Source organism: Topomyia yanbarensis, chromosome 2 (genome assembly GCF_030247195.1).
Source record: "Topomyia yanbarensis strain Yona2022 chromosome 2, ASM3024719v1, whole genome shotgun sequence".
In the NCBI taxonomy this organism is placed as follows: Eukaryota; Metazoa; Arthropoda; class Insecta; order Diptera; family Culicidae; genus Topomyia; species Topomyia yanbarensis.
Genome location: NC_080671.1, coordinates 34,937,957 through 34,955,243, shown reverse-complemented (window position 1 = coordinate 34,955,243; position 17,287 = coordinate 34,937,957). Strand labels below are relative to the sequence as shown.

At 39.1% G+C, this 17,287-nt stretch overlaps 1 protein-coding gene across 1 annotated transcript; it reads left to right on the top strand.

The window, feature by feature from the left end:
• The first annotated feature begins 839 nt into the window (after window positions 1–839).
• Window positions 840–16,966, top strand: LOC131682568 (multidrug resistance-associated protein 1-like). Its single transcript, XM_058964140.1, has 7 exons — window positions 840–962; window positions 12,073–12,372; window positions 12,432–13,087; window positions 13,142–14,715; window positions 14,773–16,141; window positions 16,199–16,580; window positions 16,643–16,966. The coding sequence occupies exons 1-7, from the start codon at window positions 927–929 to the stop codon at window positions 16,835–16,837; spliced, it is 4,512 nt and encodes a 1,503-aa protein (XP_058820123.1). The 5' UTR covers window positions 840–926; the 3' UTR covers window positions 16,838–16,966.
• The last annotated feature ends 321 nt before the right edge of the window (window positions 16,967–17,287 follow it).

The window sequence follows — 17,287 nt, the reverse complement described above, 5'->3', positions numbered from 1 at the left end:
TCGGGAGCTCTGTGTCTTGACTCTGATTTTAATACCATTCTATCATATCTATCTATCCTAATGTCATAGGTAGTAAGAACAATATATTTTGGTGATAGAATTGATTTTCAAAATCGATTGTACATTTCTCGAGTAACACTTGATTATGGAGTAAAATCTAACTGACAAAATTTGAGAGAATAAACGGGACGGGTCGTCACTAGTCAAGCACAGTTGTGGGCAGTTTCCCTGTCGTCTAATGTTGTGATCTGTAGTCAGCGTGATGATTGTTTTTGAATTTTCGTTTTTCATTAATTAATATACTGTAAATCGCACGAACTTACAACCAACAACGAAACATAGCTTATTGACATAACTTCCATATCTGATCGGTTAAAGACAATTGTAATTCGCCACAAAATGCATCCATTTTGAGAATCGAACATATCAATTAGGCCCCTTGGTGTAAAGTTTACTATCGAAATGATTCATTGTTTCCCTCGTCGACGTATATCGCTGAAAAAAATCAGTCAAATGATAACATTTCGCAATACTCACCCCTTATTACAACCCCCAAAAAATTAGCACCCACCATTACCCACGGCAGACGACATCAAGTCATGGGATTACTTCAACTACCCCCATAGGCAATCCTGTTCACCGGTTGGATTGGACACTAGTGATATCGCATCGTAGGCTGCGATAAGCCTATTTGGTCGATCGATTGAGATAAACAGTGAGCAGCTGATTGTCTGGATGCGCGAGCGGCGAGCGAGCGAATCGAGCAGTGAATTGATAACATGGGGGAGGTTCTATAAAAGGAGCATCGAACGTTCGGTCCAGTTTCAGTCACGCGTGGAATTGTTCCGAAACGGTGCCGGTTTTTTGAGTGTTTCGTAGTTCGTGGTTCGTTGAGTGGTAAAATTCTACAATCTGGAAAAACCTAGATGACATTTGAAGAATTTTGTGGCGGTCCCTTCTGGGTAGGAAAAATTCTGTTTTTATTTATGATCAATGTCGTTCAGCATAATGTGACGAGTGTCGCGAAACGTGATTCGATGGGAGTTTGTTTGGATTGTACTACTTGTACTCGACCTTGGTGCACTGCATTTTAGAACATACAAGTGGAATGACTGTATTCGTTCGAACAGTGCCAGTCATTCAGGTTGATTATCAAAGATATGTTATCTTATCAACTGAGAGCCCAATTATACTTGCAATTCGGCTGTATGTTCGCACGGGTGTTTAATCGATTCATTTCTGGTAGAAATAAGCTGGTGTTAGCAATTGTTCGAGTACTCATTTTGACGATGAGCTGTCACATGTTGTTCAGGTAGTATTCCATCTACATCATACCCAACTGGTTGATCCAGTTCACATGGGATAAGATTGGTTGATAATCCATTACATGCTAATTTTGTCAAAATTCAGTTTATCGTCTAGGCAATATCTTAGCATTAGATTTTTGTATCGCCTCCATTTCACTACTCTCGCCGACTACGTATAATAGCGTGGATGAAAACATTCAGCAGTACTGCAGCTAATTCCAAAATAAACAATACTTAAAACAGTATATTTACTACCGCTCCGTTCAGTATTTGATGCAGAATTGTAAGCACTTCAAGTCGATGTTATTTTGTAAACATAGTACACAATGGTCAAGGTCATAAATTTCATATCTTCCTCGTCTTGGTAAAGCGTGAAAGAAGAGGGTTACGACGTGCAACGAAAATGCGATCCCTAGAAGATAAAGCATACATTGGATGTGGTAAATAGAGTATCAAGCCTAGTGAGGAAAGGAATGACACATATGGATTTTCAAGAATAATCATGTTAAATAACTGAAATTTTCTTCTACTCAATCGAAGTAGTTTCGTAGTGCTTGAGTTTTTTCTACGGAAATTTTTATAACCGAAAAAAAAGTTCTTTAAGTTCAAACTTCTATAATCGAAATCAGAGAGATGGGTGCGTAATTTCTGACATAACCGGAGTGTCGTGACTACACTACGGGACCGTAATTTAAATCTAATGATATGCAACCAAATCACGTTTGAATGCAAAAATTTTCAAATGATTCCTTATTATAATTATGGTAAAAAAATTAAAATTTCTTCGCCAACTATTTTCGTTCTTTTCAAATCTGCAACATTCTTTGAAAATATTGTTGATATGTTATTGATGAAAAGCTTAAAATACGTGTGGCAACACTGACCACTAAATGGATGGTGGGGGAAAGACGCATATTTGTTTTGGTTATGCTAGCATTAGTAGCAGAAAGGAATGAAAATGCACATGGCAAGACACCAAGTGTAGTAGTGCGTATTCCCGCGAATCGATTTTTTCCTTTCTCCCATAGAAAGGCTATGCAATCACTCTGAAAACCGTCTTTTTAACCGAGGCCCGGAGGGCTGAGTCTCTTATACCATTCGTCTCAGTTCGTCGAGTTAGGCAAATGTCTGTGCGTGTGTGCGTATGTGTGTGCGTATGTGTGTGCGTATGTGCGTGTGTGAGAGTGAGTGTGTGTGTATGTATGTATGTGACCAAAAAATAAGCACATCGGTTACTCAGGAATGGCTGAACCAATTTTAGTCTCAAATGAAAGGTACAACGTTCCCATAGGCTGCTATTGAATTTCATTGAATTCCGACTTCCGGTTCCGGAGTTATTGGTTGAAGAGTGGGGTCACGCATGAAATTCCCATATAAATCGGAATCAGCATGGTATCTAAAAGATGCAAAACTTCATAAAATGTGTTCGAAAATGTTTGGATTTATAGTTTCAGCTCACGGATGCCCAATCAAACCCACGTTGACCACATTGGACAACTTCGGTGGAACCGGAAGCTTCGGAGAAGGGGTTATGTTCCTGAGCTGAATTTAAATCTTCTTCTCAGAAATGTCTGACTTGATTTTCACAAAATCAGTCTCAAATGAAAGCTAGAATATTCCTATTGAATGCTATTAAATTTCCTTTGAATGGGAGTTCTGAATTATTATGTATTACGGGTTGAAGTATTCGGCCACATGCGAAATTTCCATATAAACCGGTAATCAATATATGTATAGATGATGCAAAAATAGTTAAAATGAGTTACAAATTGCTTGAAATTGTTGGCCAACACTCTTATACCATTCGACTCACTTCGTTGAGTTCGGAAAACGTATGTATTCGTATGTGTGTATGTCTGTGTGTGACCAACAATTGCGCATCTGTTACTCGGAGATGACCGAACCGATTCTCTCAAAACAGGTCTCAAATGGAAGGTATAATATGCAGTTTGGTGTAGTATCTCCCCCCACTTACCCTAACACCTCCATCGTTCATCACCCCTCCCCCCCATGGTCACCCTTGCACCCGCATTAGAGCATTATAAAAAACAATCATTTTTGAAATCTTAAAGGCCTCCTATTGTGACAAAAAGCAAAGTAAACAAGACAATTTTAGACCTCCGCCCATTTTGCTTGAAGTTTTTGACATTGGTTTCATGGGAAAATACAGTGTGTCCCACATTTATACGTTCACCATAATTTCTCAGAATATTTTTATTTTTTATTCAAACAAACTGCATCAATTTTTTAGCGTTTGTTTTGAAGCTCAATCAACGATGTTTCTCGAAATTTAGAAGTCCTGGTGCGTTTTGTTCGTTTGTTATGGTAGTTTAAGTGAAAAAGTGATGTCCCATATTTATAAGTTCATCTTACTTTTTTGCATTTCCCATATAGAAAGGTTATGCAATCAATCTGAACATCGTCAACCTAATCCCGATCTATTCCCCACACACCATCCTTCCCTAAACCCACATTCCCTCATCAATTCCCCCCTACACCGAAGAAAATTTCTTTTTTCATCCTAAATAAACTTCCCTAGTAGGTCTGTAAAACCAGTTTAAAAAATTGGTTTGAACTGATTTTGAATTTTTTTTTGTATTTTTTTTTGTATGGCGCACCACACACCCCCGTACCAAATAGCTCTTGTCTGGAGCCACCTGGTCACGGTCACATACAGACCTCAGCTTGAATACTGGACAGCCGGAGCACAAAAATATTAAGCAACTAAAAACAAATTTACCAAGCTGAGGGATACTACTAAGGGAAATTACATGGTGCAATGGAATGAAACAGATAACTTATTATTAAAGAGCGCACAGTGGAATTAAGGATTCCTTTTAAGGGGCTCTAACTAGCACTAATTATATGAAACAAAAGAATTTAACTATTTCACAGACTAAAATAATTTAATTGTTAGAATTGATTTAATTGATATGATAACAAAATATAACAATGGCAAAAAAGAAAAGGAAACCAGCAATGATAAGAACGTAATATTTTTTTTAAATGATATAATAAATATAATAAATATAATAAATATAATAAATATAATAAATAATAAATGGTTGATATGCTTATATGATATAATCAACTATCTTCGTTTTAATGTATTGCTTCAATCTTATTTTGAAAGTATTAATGGTCGTGATTTGCTTTAGTTCAAGTGGAAGAGAGTTGAAGATTGAAGGACCATGGAACATTATTCGACTCTGACCGAGATTGGTGTTTGCTCGAAGCCGCAGCAACGAATTTGCATGAAACTACTTTAAAATTGAAACTAATTTAAAATTTGTTAACAAGTTGAAACTTGTTGGCGGGGTCCGGACCCCCCGAACCCTCCTTTTGGATCCGCTGCTGGGTTCAAGTGTTTCAGCTACGACACATAGCTTCTCAAGTTCGTGGCTATCGATCCATTTTATGTATGTGCAAATCATACTGAATATGTAATAGACATTTCCACTATTGTATTGAACATAACCAGCCATGGAATCGTACACGAAAAAAGCCAGTCATAAATTCATGAACAAAAGGTCACGATTTCGTATCATCATCATGTTGCATGAAATTGTAAATGATTAGCGATATCTTCTAAATATCATCAGCACACAAAATAGATTGTAAATCATGTACCAGGCATCATGAACCAGTTCACGAATATATGAATAATATTTGATAATTTTGGGAATTCTTTCACGAGCACGGATATTGGATCGTACCTAATATAATAAAGATCATGAATTAGTTCACGAGCATTGAATGGATTCATTAATAAAATTTTGAATTTCGTAAAATAGTTCACGAGAACATATCAAGAATATTTTGATTTTGTGAGCTAAGGCTCCTAAATCTATGAAAATCATCATGAGCTGACCTTTGGTTTTATGACATATACTTGTGAAATAGTTCGCATACTTGAAATCGCATTAGAAATAGCTTGGCGGAAACCGTGACACAAAACAAAAACAAATAGTTTCACTAAAATAATCGTTATTCGGGCGTTATTGAAGGGAAATTGAACATAATTATGAAACACATGATTTTTGTTCATGGTCCTGTTTCCATAACGTAAAAACGTGATTATTCCATGATTCATGGCACTTTATTCACGATTTTGGGTACAATTTTTTTCCGTGTAGTTTGGATAAATGAGAAAGGCACAATTGCACCACTAGGTGGAGTAAAACAGGTTTTCTTACCATCCCACAGTGGTCAAAATGTGTAAATTCATGCCCTTAATTATTTAGCGGAAAAACTATAAGGTTCTGTGTTTTGGTGACTTCGGAAAAGTTGTTGGAGCTACCAAGGCGGATTTTCGGAAGCAGACAGCCATGTTCCAAAAAACAGTGTAAAGACATTTCTGAAATCTAACTTTTTACTGTTAGCAGACAGTCAGTTTCAGTCTTCGGCAAAGTTGAGAATATTATTTTTAGCAAATCTTTCACAAGAACTGACTCTCTAACTATAGCCGTTCCAATGTTATGCGATGTTTTCATGAGGACCCCCTTCAAAATTGGTTTTTTCATGATAACTCTTGTCGTATTCATTTCTCCACAAATATGTGCTCCGAAATGTTTTGGATATTACGAAAATGCACAACTTTGTTGAATATTTCAAGACGATATTATGTTTTTGGAGAGAGTTACAGCTTTTTTATGGATAATATTATCAAACTTCATAGCCAGTTTTCTCAAAAAATTGCAAAAATATGCAGATGAAATATTGTTATTTTGAAACTATCATAAATCCCCTACAAAATCCTGAAGGAATGGTTTGTATCCGATAGTATCCTAAGATGTTATGATCGAATGAAAGTGCTAGTAATCGGGGCGATCGTGTTATGTGTTATATTGAATATTTAAAAATAAGATGAACATAAACTGCCAAAAATAAGAAGAAAAAACTGCCAAAAATAAGATAAACATAACTGCCATCAAATCCCCATTTTACGGTCAGTTCGATCCTTAGGAGTTCATCGTCCGAGAAATATTGTAAGTTTTCGCTGTTCGTTTCTACTATGCGGTTTGACGTATGACCAAGAAGCTTCTCTAAGTCAACTTCGACAGAAAACTCGGTAACAGTTATGGATGATTCATCGGGGTAACATTTTTGTTTCTCGGCGATAACTTTAGTGTATGATGGGTATATATTAACATTTCGTACTTTTGCACCTTTCTGAATTTTTATATAACTCTTTCTTGTGCTTTCTTTCACGAACGTTGTATTTTAGAAGCCCGAGTGAGAGTTGTTTGCTTTGCCTCTTTAACAACCAAAGCTGCTGTTAAATCCCCTAACTCTCGAAGTTTCATCTGTGCCGTAAAAGCTAACTCATCAGAGGAATGTTTTGATGCGCTTCACTTTGTCGGTGCTTTCCAAAAAGGGCAGAGTTTTTCTTCCTCGACAAGTTTCAATAGGCTTTGTATTTATTTTACTTAAAATGTATCCGGGTAGTCTGAATCAGTATTGTATTTTAGAACAATAGATTCACTTCGATGATATCTAAGCCATAACTTATTGAAATATTTGCAGACAGTCGAGGCAATTCTTTCAGTTTCGCTTGCAACATATGGCATATCATCAGGAACTATGCGATAAGCTTTGAAAATTGCCTGGCAGATTTCATGTAATTATTTACTATGATCGCCTTTGGTTTTTTTTCCAAAGCTGAAACAGCTGACGTTTACTGATTTCGACTACACAAAAAAAGAAAATTTATGTTGAATAACAAACAGATACATCAGGGTATTTGAAATATTAATATGTTATATTGAAATGTCTAATTCACAGAACATTAAATAACAGCGACAAATGTACGAGCAGAGAATAGAAAGAAAACGTCTAATCAATAACAGATAACGAAATTGCCTAAATGAAATGTTGCGTTGCTTTCACAGATTACAATAAACTAAACAAATATTCATGGTAACCATCAGTTTGCACTTACCCGCAATATTTGAATACATAATTCAAATTAATTACACCGCACCGCGTGATCAGAAAATGTAAGTGATTTTTTCAGCATTTGAAAACTAATTTGATTTATAACTCAGGTTCCTTTGTTTTAAAAATTTTCTTTAATTGCGTAACAGATTTGCTTCGTTGTTAAGTACCAAGATAATATCATTCATGCGCTGAAAACAGTGAAATTCTCGTGTTTGAGCGCAACGAAAACACGAATCGAGTGCCCCTATTGTTGCGCTACCATTTGACTCAATGCGATAAACAAAGATGGCAGATACTGCTCTAACCAACGGCTTCAAATGGGTAGCGTGATAATAGAAACATAGTGATAATGGGCTCATCACCCTACTCAAAATTTCATTCGATCATAACAGCTTAGGATACTATCGGATACAAACCATTCCTTCAGGATTTTGTAGGGAATTTATGATAGTTTCAAAATAACAATATTTCATCTGCATATTTTTGCAACTTTTTGAGAAAACTGGCTATGAAGTTTGATAATATTAATCATAAAAAAAGCTCTAACTCTCTCCAAAAACATAATATCGTCTTGAAATATTCAACAAAGTTGTGCATTTTCGTAATATCCAAAACATTTCGGAGCACATATTTGTGGAGAAATGAATACGACAAGAGTTATCATGAAAAAAACCAATTTTGAAGGGGGTCCTCATGAAAACATCGCATAACATTGGAACGGCTATAGTTAGAGAGTCAGTTCTTGTGAAAGATTTGCTAAAAATAATATTCTCAACTTTGCCGAAGACTGAAACTGACTATCTGCTAACAGTAAAAAGTTAGATTTCAGAAATGTCTTTACACTGTTTTTTGGAACATGGCTGTCTACTTCCGAAAATTCGCCTTGGTAGCTCCAACAACTTTTCCGAAGTCACCAAAACATAGAACCTTATAGTTTTTCCGCTAAATAATTAAAGGCATGAATTTACACATTTTGACCACTGTGCATCCATATGACTGTCGTATTAGCAGCTAGTATAAGCAGCAGTAGCGAAGAATTATTCGCAACCATGGCCCGTAGTGAAAACAATTTAATTCTTTATGCGAAGAAAATAGTCGCCCTGAAAAGGACGGTTTTTTCGTTATTTCGGAAAAAAAGTTTGCTTTTTAAGTTGCGCAGGCGGTTGCGGTTTGCGTTCGAAGCCAAATGGGCAGGCTATCGAATGAAATCAGTTCAATTCCATCGAGAAAGAGGAGGAGCTTCGAACAAAAACTGTTCAAAGCGGACCCTGCACGAGACAAGAATATTGTTTATAAGAATATTGATGAGACTACTTCTAAATGTCAATCCGATTTGAATTCTATGGCATCAATATTTTGAAAATCCTCTCACACTATCAATATATTGACCAACAAATGGTTTATTGTCAATATTTCTGCTCGTGTAGGGTACGCTCAAGGTTTGTGCAAGTAATTAGCGGGAACCAATCAGGAATGAGCTTAAGTCAGATGATTAAAAGTCGGGGTTTACCGTGTATGTATGCTAATTTCGACCCGACGGAAATAAAAATAATAGTTGGTAAAGTAAATGAAATTAGCGTTGATAAGGGCTAATCAGTTTTCCAAAGAAAACTAATTAGCCCTCTTTCTCGATGGAAGTGAACTGATTTCATTCGGTAGCCTGCCCATTTGGCATAAAGAATTAAATTGTTTTCACTACAGGCCATGGTTGCGAATAATTCTTCGCTACTGCTGCTTATACCAGCTGCTAATACGACAGTCATATGGATGGTAAGAAAAACCGATTCGCGGGAATACGCACTACTACACTTGGTTTCTTGCCATGTGCATTTTCATTCCTTTCTGCTACTAATGCTAGCATAACCAAAACAAATATGCGTCTTTCCCCCACCATCCATTTAGTGGTCAGTGTTGCCACACGCATTTTAAGCTTTTCATCAATAACATATCAACAATATTTTCAAAGAATGTTGCAGATTTGAAAAGAAGGAAAATAATTTTTTGCCATAATTATAATAAGGAATCATTTGAAAATTTTTGCATTCAAACGTGATTTGGTTGCAGATCATCAGAAATTACCCACCCATCTCTCTGATTTCGATTATGGAAGTTTGAACTTTAGGAACTTTTTTTTCGGTTATAAACATCTCTGTAGAAAAAACTCAAGCCCTACTTGCGGAGTTGGAATTGAACCTAGGTGAGCTGCGTGCAAGGTAATCGATTTAAAAACTACGCTATACCAGCCCCAATGATCAATGATAATAATATTTGATGATTTTGTGAACTATTTCACGAGCACGAATGATATGTCGTGACTATTATACTAGGAATCATGAACCAGTTCACATGTAATATTCTATGATTTCGTGAACTATTTCACGAGGGCGAATGGTAAATCCTGACGGATCATCAACCAGTTCAAAACTTCTTGACAAAACACTAACGCAAACGGTTTTGTGGGGTACATTTGTACCCCAAACAAACTTCAAGCGAGTGCTGTTAAGTTGGTCAAATGAAACAAATAGGTTGTACTTGCTTTAACGGAAGTTTAATAATCAAATTGGTTTTAGATAAAGTTTGCTTGCAATTAAAATAAACTGTAACGGAAAAATAAGGATTTGAACTCACAAATTCGGTGGTACTTTGGTGTCACTATGGCTGCTCAAATTTAAAAAGGGAACATTATTTTTTTAAAAGCAGATTGTTTAGGCCAAATTTATTTTCTAGAGACTGTCTTTGTTCCATAAGACCTAAACCTAGCTTCACTTCCGCCAGGTTTCGTTGTTCATGACACTCATATGGTGATGGTATGATAGCACCACTATCAAATCAGTGGTACATATATCAAACAAGCACTTTCTGTCAGATTGTTACCGGGCTGAGCCGTTGCATGATCCGGATTCCTTCATGAAAATACATGAATTTCCACGAACTATGGAATTGATCGCAAAAATTATGTGTGTTCTGTTGAAGCCATTAACGGATTTTTAAAAGTATGGAGTCGTTCCGAGAGCTCCATTGGAGATGCCGAAGCATCTCTATTGACGCGCTTACCGTATAATCTAAAGCATAAAATAACTTAGATACCCAATCATAGATCGTCCTAACGCTAATGATAGGACATTAAGAACACGTCTGAAAATCTTGATTGATACCCTTCGATACAGGTTTGACCGTTCCAACCAGTAACGTAGGTGACGTCATGTAAACTGTCGAATACGAATTGCCAATTGCTATAGCTTAATTTAAATCATGTAATAAATTATACGAAACTGCCTTGCTGGAATGGCTTCTGATAAAAAAAATTAGAAATTTTGGTTAAGTACGACGGGCAAGGTTGTTTCCTAGCTTTTTGTTTCCCTATGAGTTAGCTGCCGATTTAACTTAATTTCCGGTTAAGATATCGACGATTTATAAGTTTCTCAGAACATTACAGATACGACGTTTAATAATAGTAAATATAAATGCGGATTCTACTCGGCAGTCATTGGTTTTACCATATTGCAGATACAACTCAATGCTTATGGTGCTACTTCAGATTCGAGTGATTCTATTATTCTTAGATGAGTTCAGCTCGGGTACCTAGAATTAAAAATCTTCGAGATTCTCCGTATTAGCAAGTTGGATTCGGATCGGGCTTCTCAAATTTTAAATTTCCAGGTTCGGGTCGGGTTCGGGTTTTCAAATTTTAAAATTCTGGGGTCGGGTCGGGTTCGGGTTTTACAAAATTTTCATTCTCGGGTACGGGTCGGGTTCGGGTTTTTAAGTTTTAAAATGTTCGGGCTCGGGTCGGGTTCGGGTTTTTAAATATTCATGCTCTCGGGTTCGGGTCGGGTTCGAAGAAATTGTACCCCTACCAGTACTGACCAGTCCTTTCCAAATGACACCTCTACCGATGATGGTTCTCACTGTTTTGCAATAACCGAAAGTCGCCATCTTGAATTTCAAAATGGCGCTCATCATGAATTTCCGATGTCTACTGACCACCTCCTTGCAAATGAGACGCACATTGATGGTGGATCTCGTTATTTTATGGTAACCGGAAGAAGCAGTCTTGAATTTCAAAATGGCGCCGATCGTCAATTTTCGATGTCTTCTGACCACTTTCTTTCAAAAGATATCCATATTGATAGTGGTTCTCACTATATTCTGGTAACCGGAAGTCGCCATATTGGATTTAAAAATGGCGGTAATCGTCAATTTCTGCTACTGACCGCCCCCTTTCAAATAACTTCCATATTGGTGATGGAGAAGAAATAGCGACCTGTCACAGCTGAGAATTCGCCTGCTATGAGGTACAAATGCAATGCATCATTGTCAGTATTTTATGAAATGTTAATGTTGTCCAAAGTATTGTTAACAAAAGGTATAATTAAAGTTAAGTGTGTTTTTAGTGAAGTGCACTCTCGAACATTGTACCTTGATGTTGTGGATGCTATAGACATTACAAGGGTACAGTCCGCCGCATTCAATGCAGGAATGATGAAGTGTTCCTTCAAAATTACATGGAAATCCCACTAACTTAAAAGTGAATGGTTGAGGGAGTCTTTGCATTTGAATTTCGAATGCGCAATTGAAAGTTGGCAGTTGAAAATGAAATTTCGTATCACTGATGATGAGACGAAGTCGGAACAGAATCCACGATTTATTAAGTTAAATTTATTGTGCACTTCACGTTCTAAAGGGATTTTGCCTAGTTTTCTCCCTGGTAAATAATAAAGTATCCTTTTATTGGTCCTATGTTAACGATATTTCCATACATAAAAATTTATCCATAAACAGAAACATCCACAGATACCTAAACATTACTCCTTCACCCAAACAGGACGGACAGCTGGAATGGCGCGAGAGTGACCCGGATCTGACCTTCTGCTTCCAGCGAGTCATCTTCCAGTGGGTACCCTGTCTATTTCTGTTCATCTTTTCCATCTACGAAATTCACAAGTATGGCACGTCCCGGTTTCGGGACATCCCGTGGAATTGGTACAACCTGTCGAAGATGCTGATCACCTTCATCCTGATGTGCATGAGCTGGATAGATCTTGGTATGGTCGTGACCTATAAAGAAGAGCAGGGTTTATTCGACGTGCAGATAGCGACTGCGGTTCTCAATGCCATCGCTTATGTAGGTTCGGAAGTGACTTTCGAATAGGGATCAGTAATGGAATTTCTATACAATTGCAGATTGCGGTTCTTCTATTGTACTTTTACCAACGGAAGTATGGCATCCGAAGTTCAGGCACTTTATTCGTCTTCTGGTTCATGCGAATGTTCCTCGGTATTTTTCAATTGCGAACGGAAGTTCAGAACAAGGAAGCTCGCGGAGACGTTTCCGGCGATACAGTAAACTTCTGGGAGTATCAATACATCAGTTATATCGTTCAGTTTTCCTTCATCTGTCTCATACTGGTGATGGAGTTGTTCCCGGATCAGGAACCAGTCTACAGTGATTATCCGGAAGCTAAAAACCCAAACCCGGAACTACGATCAAGCTTCTTCGTTCGACTGTTCTTTTTCTACTTTGACTCGTATACGTGGAGAGGCTTCCGAAATCCGCTGACCATGGATGACATGTACGAAATAAATCCTCAGGATGCGTCGAAAGAGTTGGTACCGCCGTTTGACAAGTACTGGAACGAAAGTGTAGAGAAAGGATATAGAAAGCAGGTGGCAGTTGAAAAGAAGACAGGGAAGCCAACGAGTGAGTTCAAACCGTACGGACAGACCAATGGATCTGTTTTGCCAGCAATCGTCAAAGCTTATGGTGGCCCATTTTGGTTTGCGGGGATATTTCAACTAGTAATTTCCGGACTACAGTTTGCTTCACCTTATTTAATGCAGTAAGTTTATTGACGGAGTTTCCATTATAATTTTTTGTAATCATCTATTTGTAGGGAATTGATGGCTTGGGTCGCCCTAAGCGGACCGGAATGGCAGGGTATTATATTAACGTTCGGCCTATTCGCTACATCCATGTTGATCGCTTTGCTGAATGCGCAGTACTTTTACAACACATTTCTAACCGGATTCCGCATTCGAACTGGATTGATCAGTGGTATCTACCGGAAGGCACTACGGATATCTAGTTCGGCCAAGAAAGATACTACCGTTGGAGAGATCGTGAACTTGATGGCAGTAGATGCGCAGCGATTTTTTGAACTCGTCTCTTATCTTCACATTCTATGGTCTGGTCCACTGATCATTGCGCTTTGTATCTATCTGCTGTATGAAATCCTAGGTGTAGCAGTTTTTGCTGGTCTAGCCGTAATGATTTTGATGACTCCGATATCCGGAGTGCTGGCAATCCAGTTACGAGATCTACAGGTGGAGCAGATGAAGATCAAGGATGATCGCGTGAAGAAGATGAGTGAGATTCTCGGAGGAATCAAAGTGTTGAAGCTATACGCTTGGGAGAAGAGCTTTCAGGATTCGATCCTGGATGTTCGTGACAAGGAAATCGGGATTCTCAAGAAAACTGCATACTACGGAGCGGGTGTTTACTTCACCTTCACGATGGCTCCTTTTTTGGTTACCTTAGTCTCGTTTGCAGTTTACGTTCTGATGGACGAGAATAATCATTTGGATCCACAGACTGCGTTCGTGTCGCTGGCACTGTTCAACATTCTACGGTTTCCTCTGGGTTGGCTGCCGATGATGGTAACCTTCTCGATGCAGGCTTGGGTTTCCATCAAGCGTATCGACAAATTTATGAACAGTGCCGAGTTGGATCCTAACAATGTGACTCATAATAAGAGTGATAATGCGCTATCGATCAAGGATGGAACATTTTCCTGGGGGGATGAGGCTCCCACACTAAAGAACATTCATATGTCGTTGAGGAAAGGTCAGTTATCTGCAGTGGTTGGAAGTGTTGGAACAGGTAAAAGCTCACTGATTTCCGCCTTACTCGGAGAGATGGAGAAGCTGAACGGGACGGTGAATACTGACGGATCAATTGCTTATGTTCCTCAACAGGCATGGATCCAGAATGCAACGCTACGGGAGAATATCCTATTCGGGAAAGCGCTAGATAAACAGAAGTATGATAGAGTTATTCAGGGCTGTGCTCTTCTACCGGATCTAGATATGCTTCCGGCAGGGGATGCAACGGAAATCGGCGAAAAGGGTATCAATCTATCCGGTGGACAGAAGCAGCGAGTTGCCTTAGCACGGGCCGTCTACGCCGATGCCGACATTTATCTGTTCGATGATCCGTTGAGTGCGGTTGATGCTCACGTTGGCAAGCACATTTTCGAGAAGGTGATCGGACCGCAGGGAATGCTGGTTGGCAGGTCTAGGCTGTTGGTTACGCACGGCATTTCGTTTCTACCATTCGTGGAGGAAATTATCGTGGTCAAAGATGGAGAAATATCGGAGAGCGGGTCCTATCAGCAGCTATTGGATCAGAAGGGAGCGTTTGCCGAGTTTCTGACTCAGCACATTCAAGAGTTGGACGAAGAAGACGAAGGTATTGTATAATTCGAATTCAAAGACTTCGAACTGTTACATTCGCGTCTAATTCCAGAGTTACAGTTGCTGCAAGAAGTACTGAAAGACGAATCAACTAGAAAAATTGTTGAACGTGCGATCTCAACTCAGTCCAACCAATCCGATGAACGAAATCCTAAAAAGCGAATTAGCCGGCAAGAGTCGAGGGCAAGCGTTGGCGCTGAAAAACAAACCAAGGTAGTAGCTCCAGTTGATAATTCAACATTGATTGAGAAGGAGGAATCTGCTACCGGATCCGTTACGTTAGCCGTCTACCTGAAGTACATCAAAGCCATTGGTTTATCGCTGGGATTTTGGTCGATAGTCTTCAGCATTCTCACACAAGGAGCTGGAATATACTCAAGCCTTTGGTTGACGGATTGGTCGGAAGATCCGAAAGCGATCACCGATACTTCGGTGCGAGATATGTACCTTGGAGTCTACGGTGCATTGGGTGGTTTTCAATCGATCGCGCTCTTCATCAGCTCCGTAGCTCTGGGTTTGGGTTGTCTGAAGGCAGCGAAGGAGTTGCATGATAAGCTATTGGAAAGTTCGATGCGAATGCCTATGTCCTTTTTCGATACCACTCCGCTCGGACGAATCATTAACCGCTTTTCGAAAGACGTCGATGTCATGGACAATGTTCTACCGGCAACGATTCGTGCGTGGCTGTACTTCTTTCTTTCCGTGATCGGAGTGTTTGTCGTCATTGGTATCTCAACGCCCATCTTCCTGGCAGTCGTGCCTCCGCTAGCCATAATTTACTATTTTATCCAGAAGATCTACATAGAGACGTCGCGGCAGTTGAAGCGACTGGAATCAGTTACCCGTAGTCCGATCTATTCCCATTTCGGAGAAAGCATAAACGGACAGTCCACTATTCGAGCGTACAATGAACAGAACCGGTTTACGTTGGAATCCGAAGACAAAGTTGATTACAACCAGAAAGTATCTTATCCCACAATTTTAGCGAACCGTTGGCTTTCAGTTCGGCTGGAGATTGTTGGTAGTTTGGTGGTGCTGTTCGCTGCCTTATTTGCCGTTTTGGCTAAGGAAACGATTGGTCCAGCAACGGTTGGACTTTCCATTTCGTATGCCCTGCAGATTTCCGCTACCTTGAGTTTCATGGTCAGAATGACGGCTGAAGTTGAGACGAATATCGTGGCGGTTGAACGGCTGGAAGAGTACACGGAGCTGCCACGGGAGGCTGAATGGCAGAAGGGATCGGTCAGTAAGAGCTGGCCGACTGAGGGAATGGTAGAATTCAAGGATTTGAAGATTCGCTACCGGGAAGGATTGGAGCTGGTTATCAGAGGGATATCACTACAAGTTAAAGGTGGCGAGAAAATTGGTATCGTTGGACGGACTGGCGCAGGAAAGTCAAGCTTAACACTGGGATTGTTCAGGTTAGTATATATTTGCTAAATCATTTTGATTTCATAAACAAATTTGAATATTTCCAGAATTGTGGAAGCTGCCGGAGGTGAGATCATAATCGATGGCGTAGACATTGCCAAGATCGGTCTGCATCAGGTACGAGGTCGGTTGACAATCATTCCGCAAGATCCAGTTTTATTCTCTGGAAGCCTACGAATGAACATCGATCCATTCGGAAGCTTCAGCGATGATCAGGTCTGGAAAGCTTTAGAGTTATCACACCTGAAGATCTTCGTGAAAGGTTTACCGGCTGGATTGGAGCACGAGATTGCTGAGAATGGCGAAAATCTTTCCGTTGGCCAGCGACAACTGGTTTGTTTAGCTCGAGCGGTTCTACGGAAAACTAAAGTACTGGTTCTGGATGAAGCGACGGCGGCTGTTGATTTGGAGACGGATGATCTTATTCAGGTATGTCAGAGAAAGAATTAATCTTTTAATTACTAATACCTATAAACTGTATTAACCAACAGAAAACCATTCGTACGGAATTTGCCGATTGTACAATCCTAACAATTGCCCACCGTTTGAACACAATCCTCGATTCGGATCGTGTGTTGGTACTGGATAAGGGACTCGTGGCTGAATGTGACGCACCACAAACCTTGCTAGCCGATAAGAATTCAATGTTCTACGGCATGGCGAAGAATGCAGGCATCGTCAGTTAACAATCTATGTACATACATACCAATTTTACCATAGGTAGGGATTTTGTTAAACACAAAGAGTCATTTGTTACATAAAGAACTATAACTCAAAAGGGGATAAACGAATAAAATACGGATATTTTCAATAAACATGCTGTTTACTCATTCCTTTATTTCTTTGTGTATTCTTTGTTATCTGACCTAACTGGTTGAAACATCAAATCTCCTCAAATTGGCATAAGAAACCCATATCTTTTGAATTAGATGTACAATATAAAGCACTAGTCATTAAAAGTGTCCAAGTGCTGTTGCAAAGCTAAGCAATCCCCGATGCATTTCACGATCATGCATAATTTAACGCTATCAGCGTAAAATATACGATACCCAGATAGTAGATTGTAGCTAGATCATTATTGTATAGTGTGAACAAGAATGGATCATAATCACTTCCTTGAGCAACACTCGAGTTGT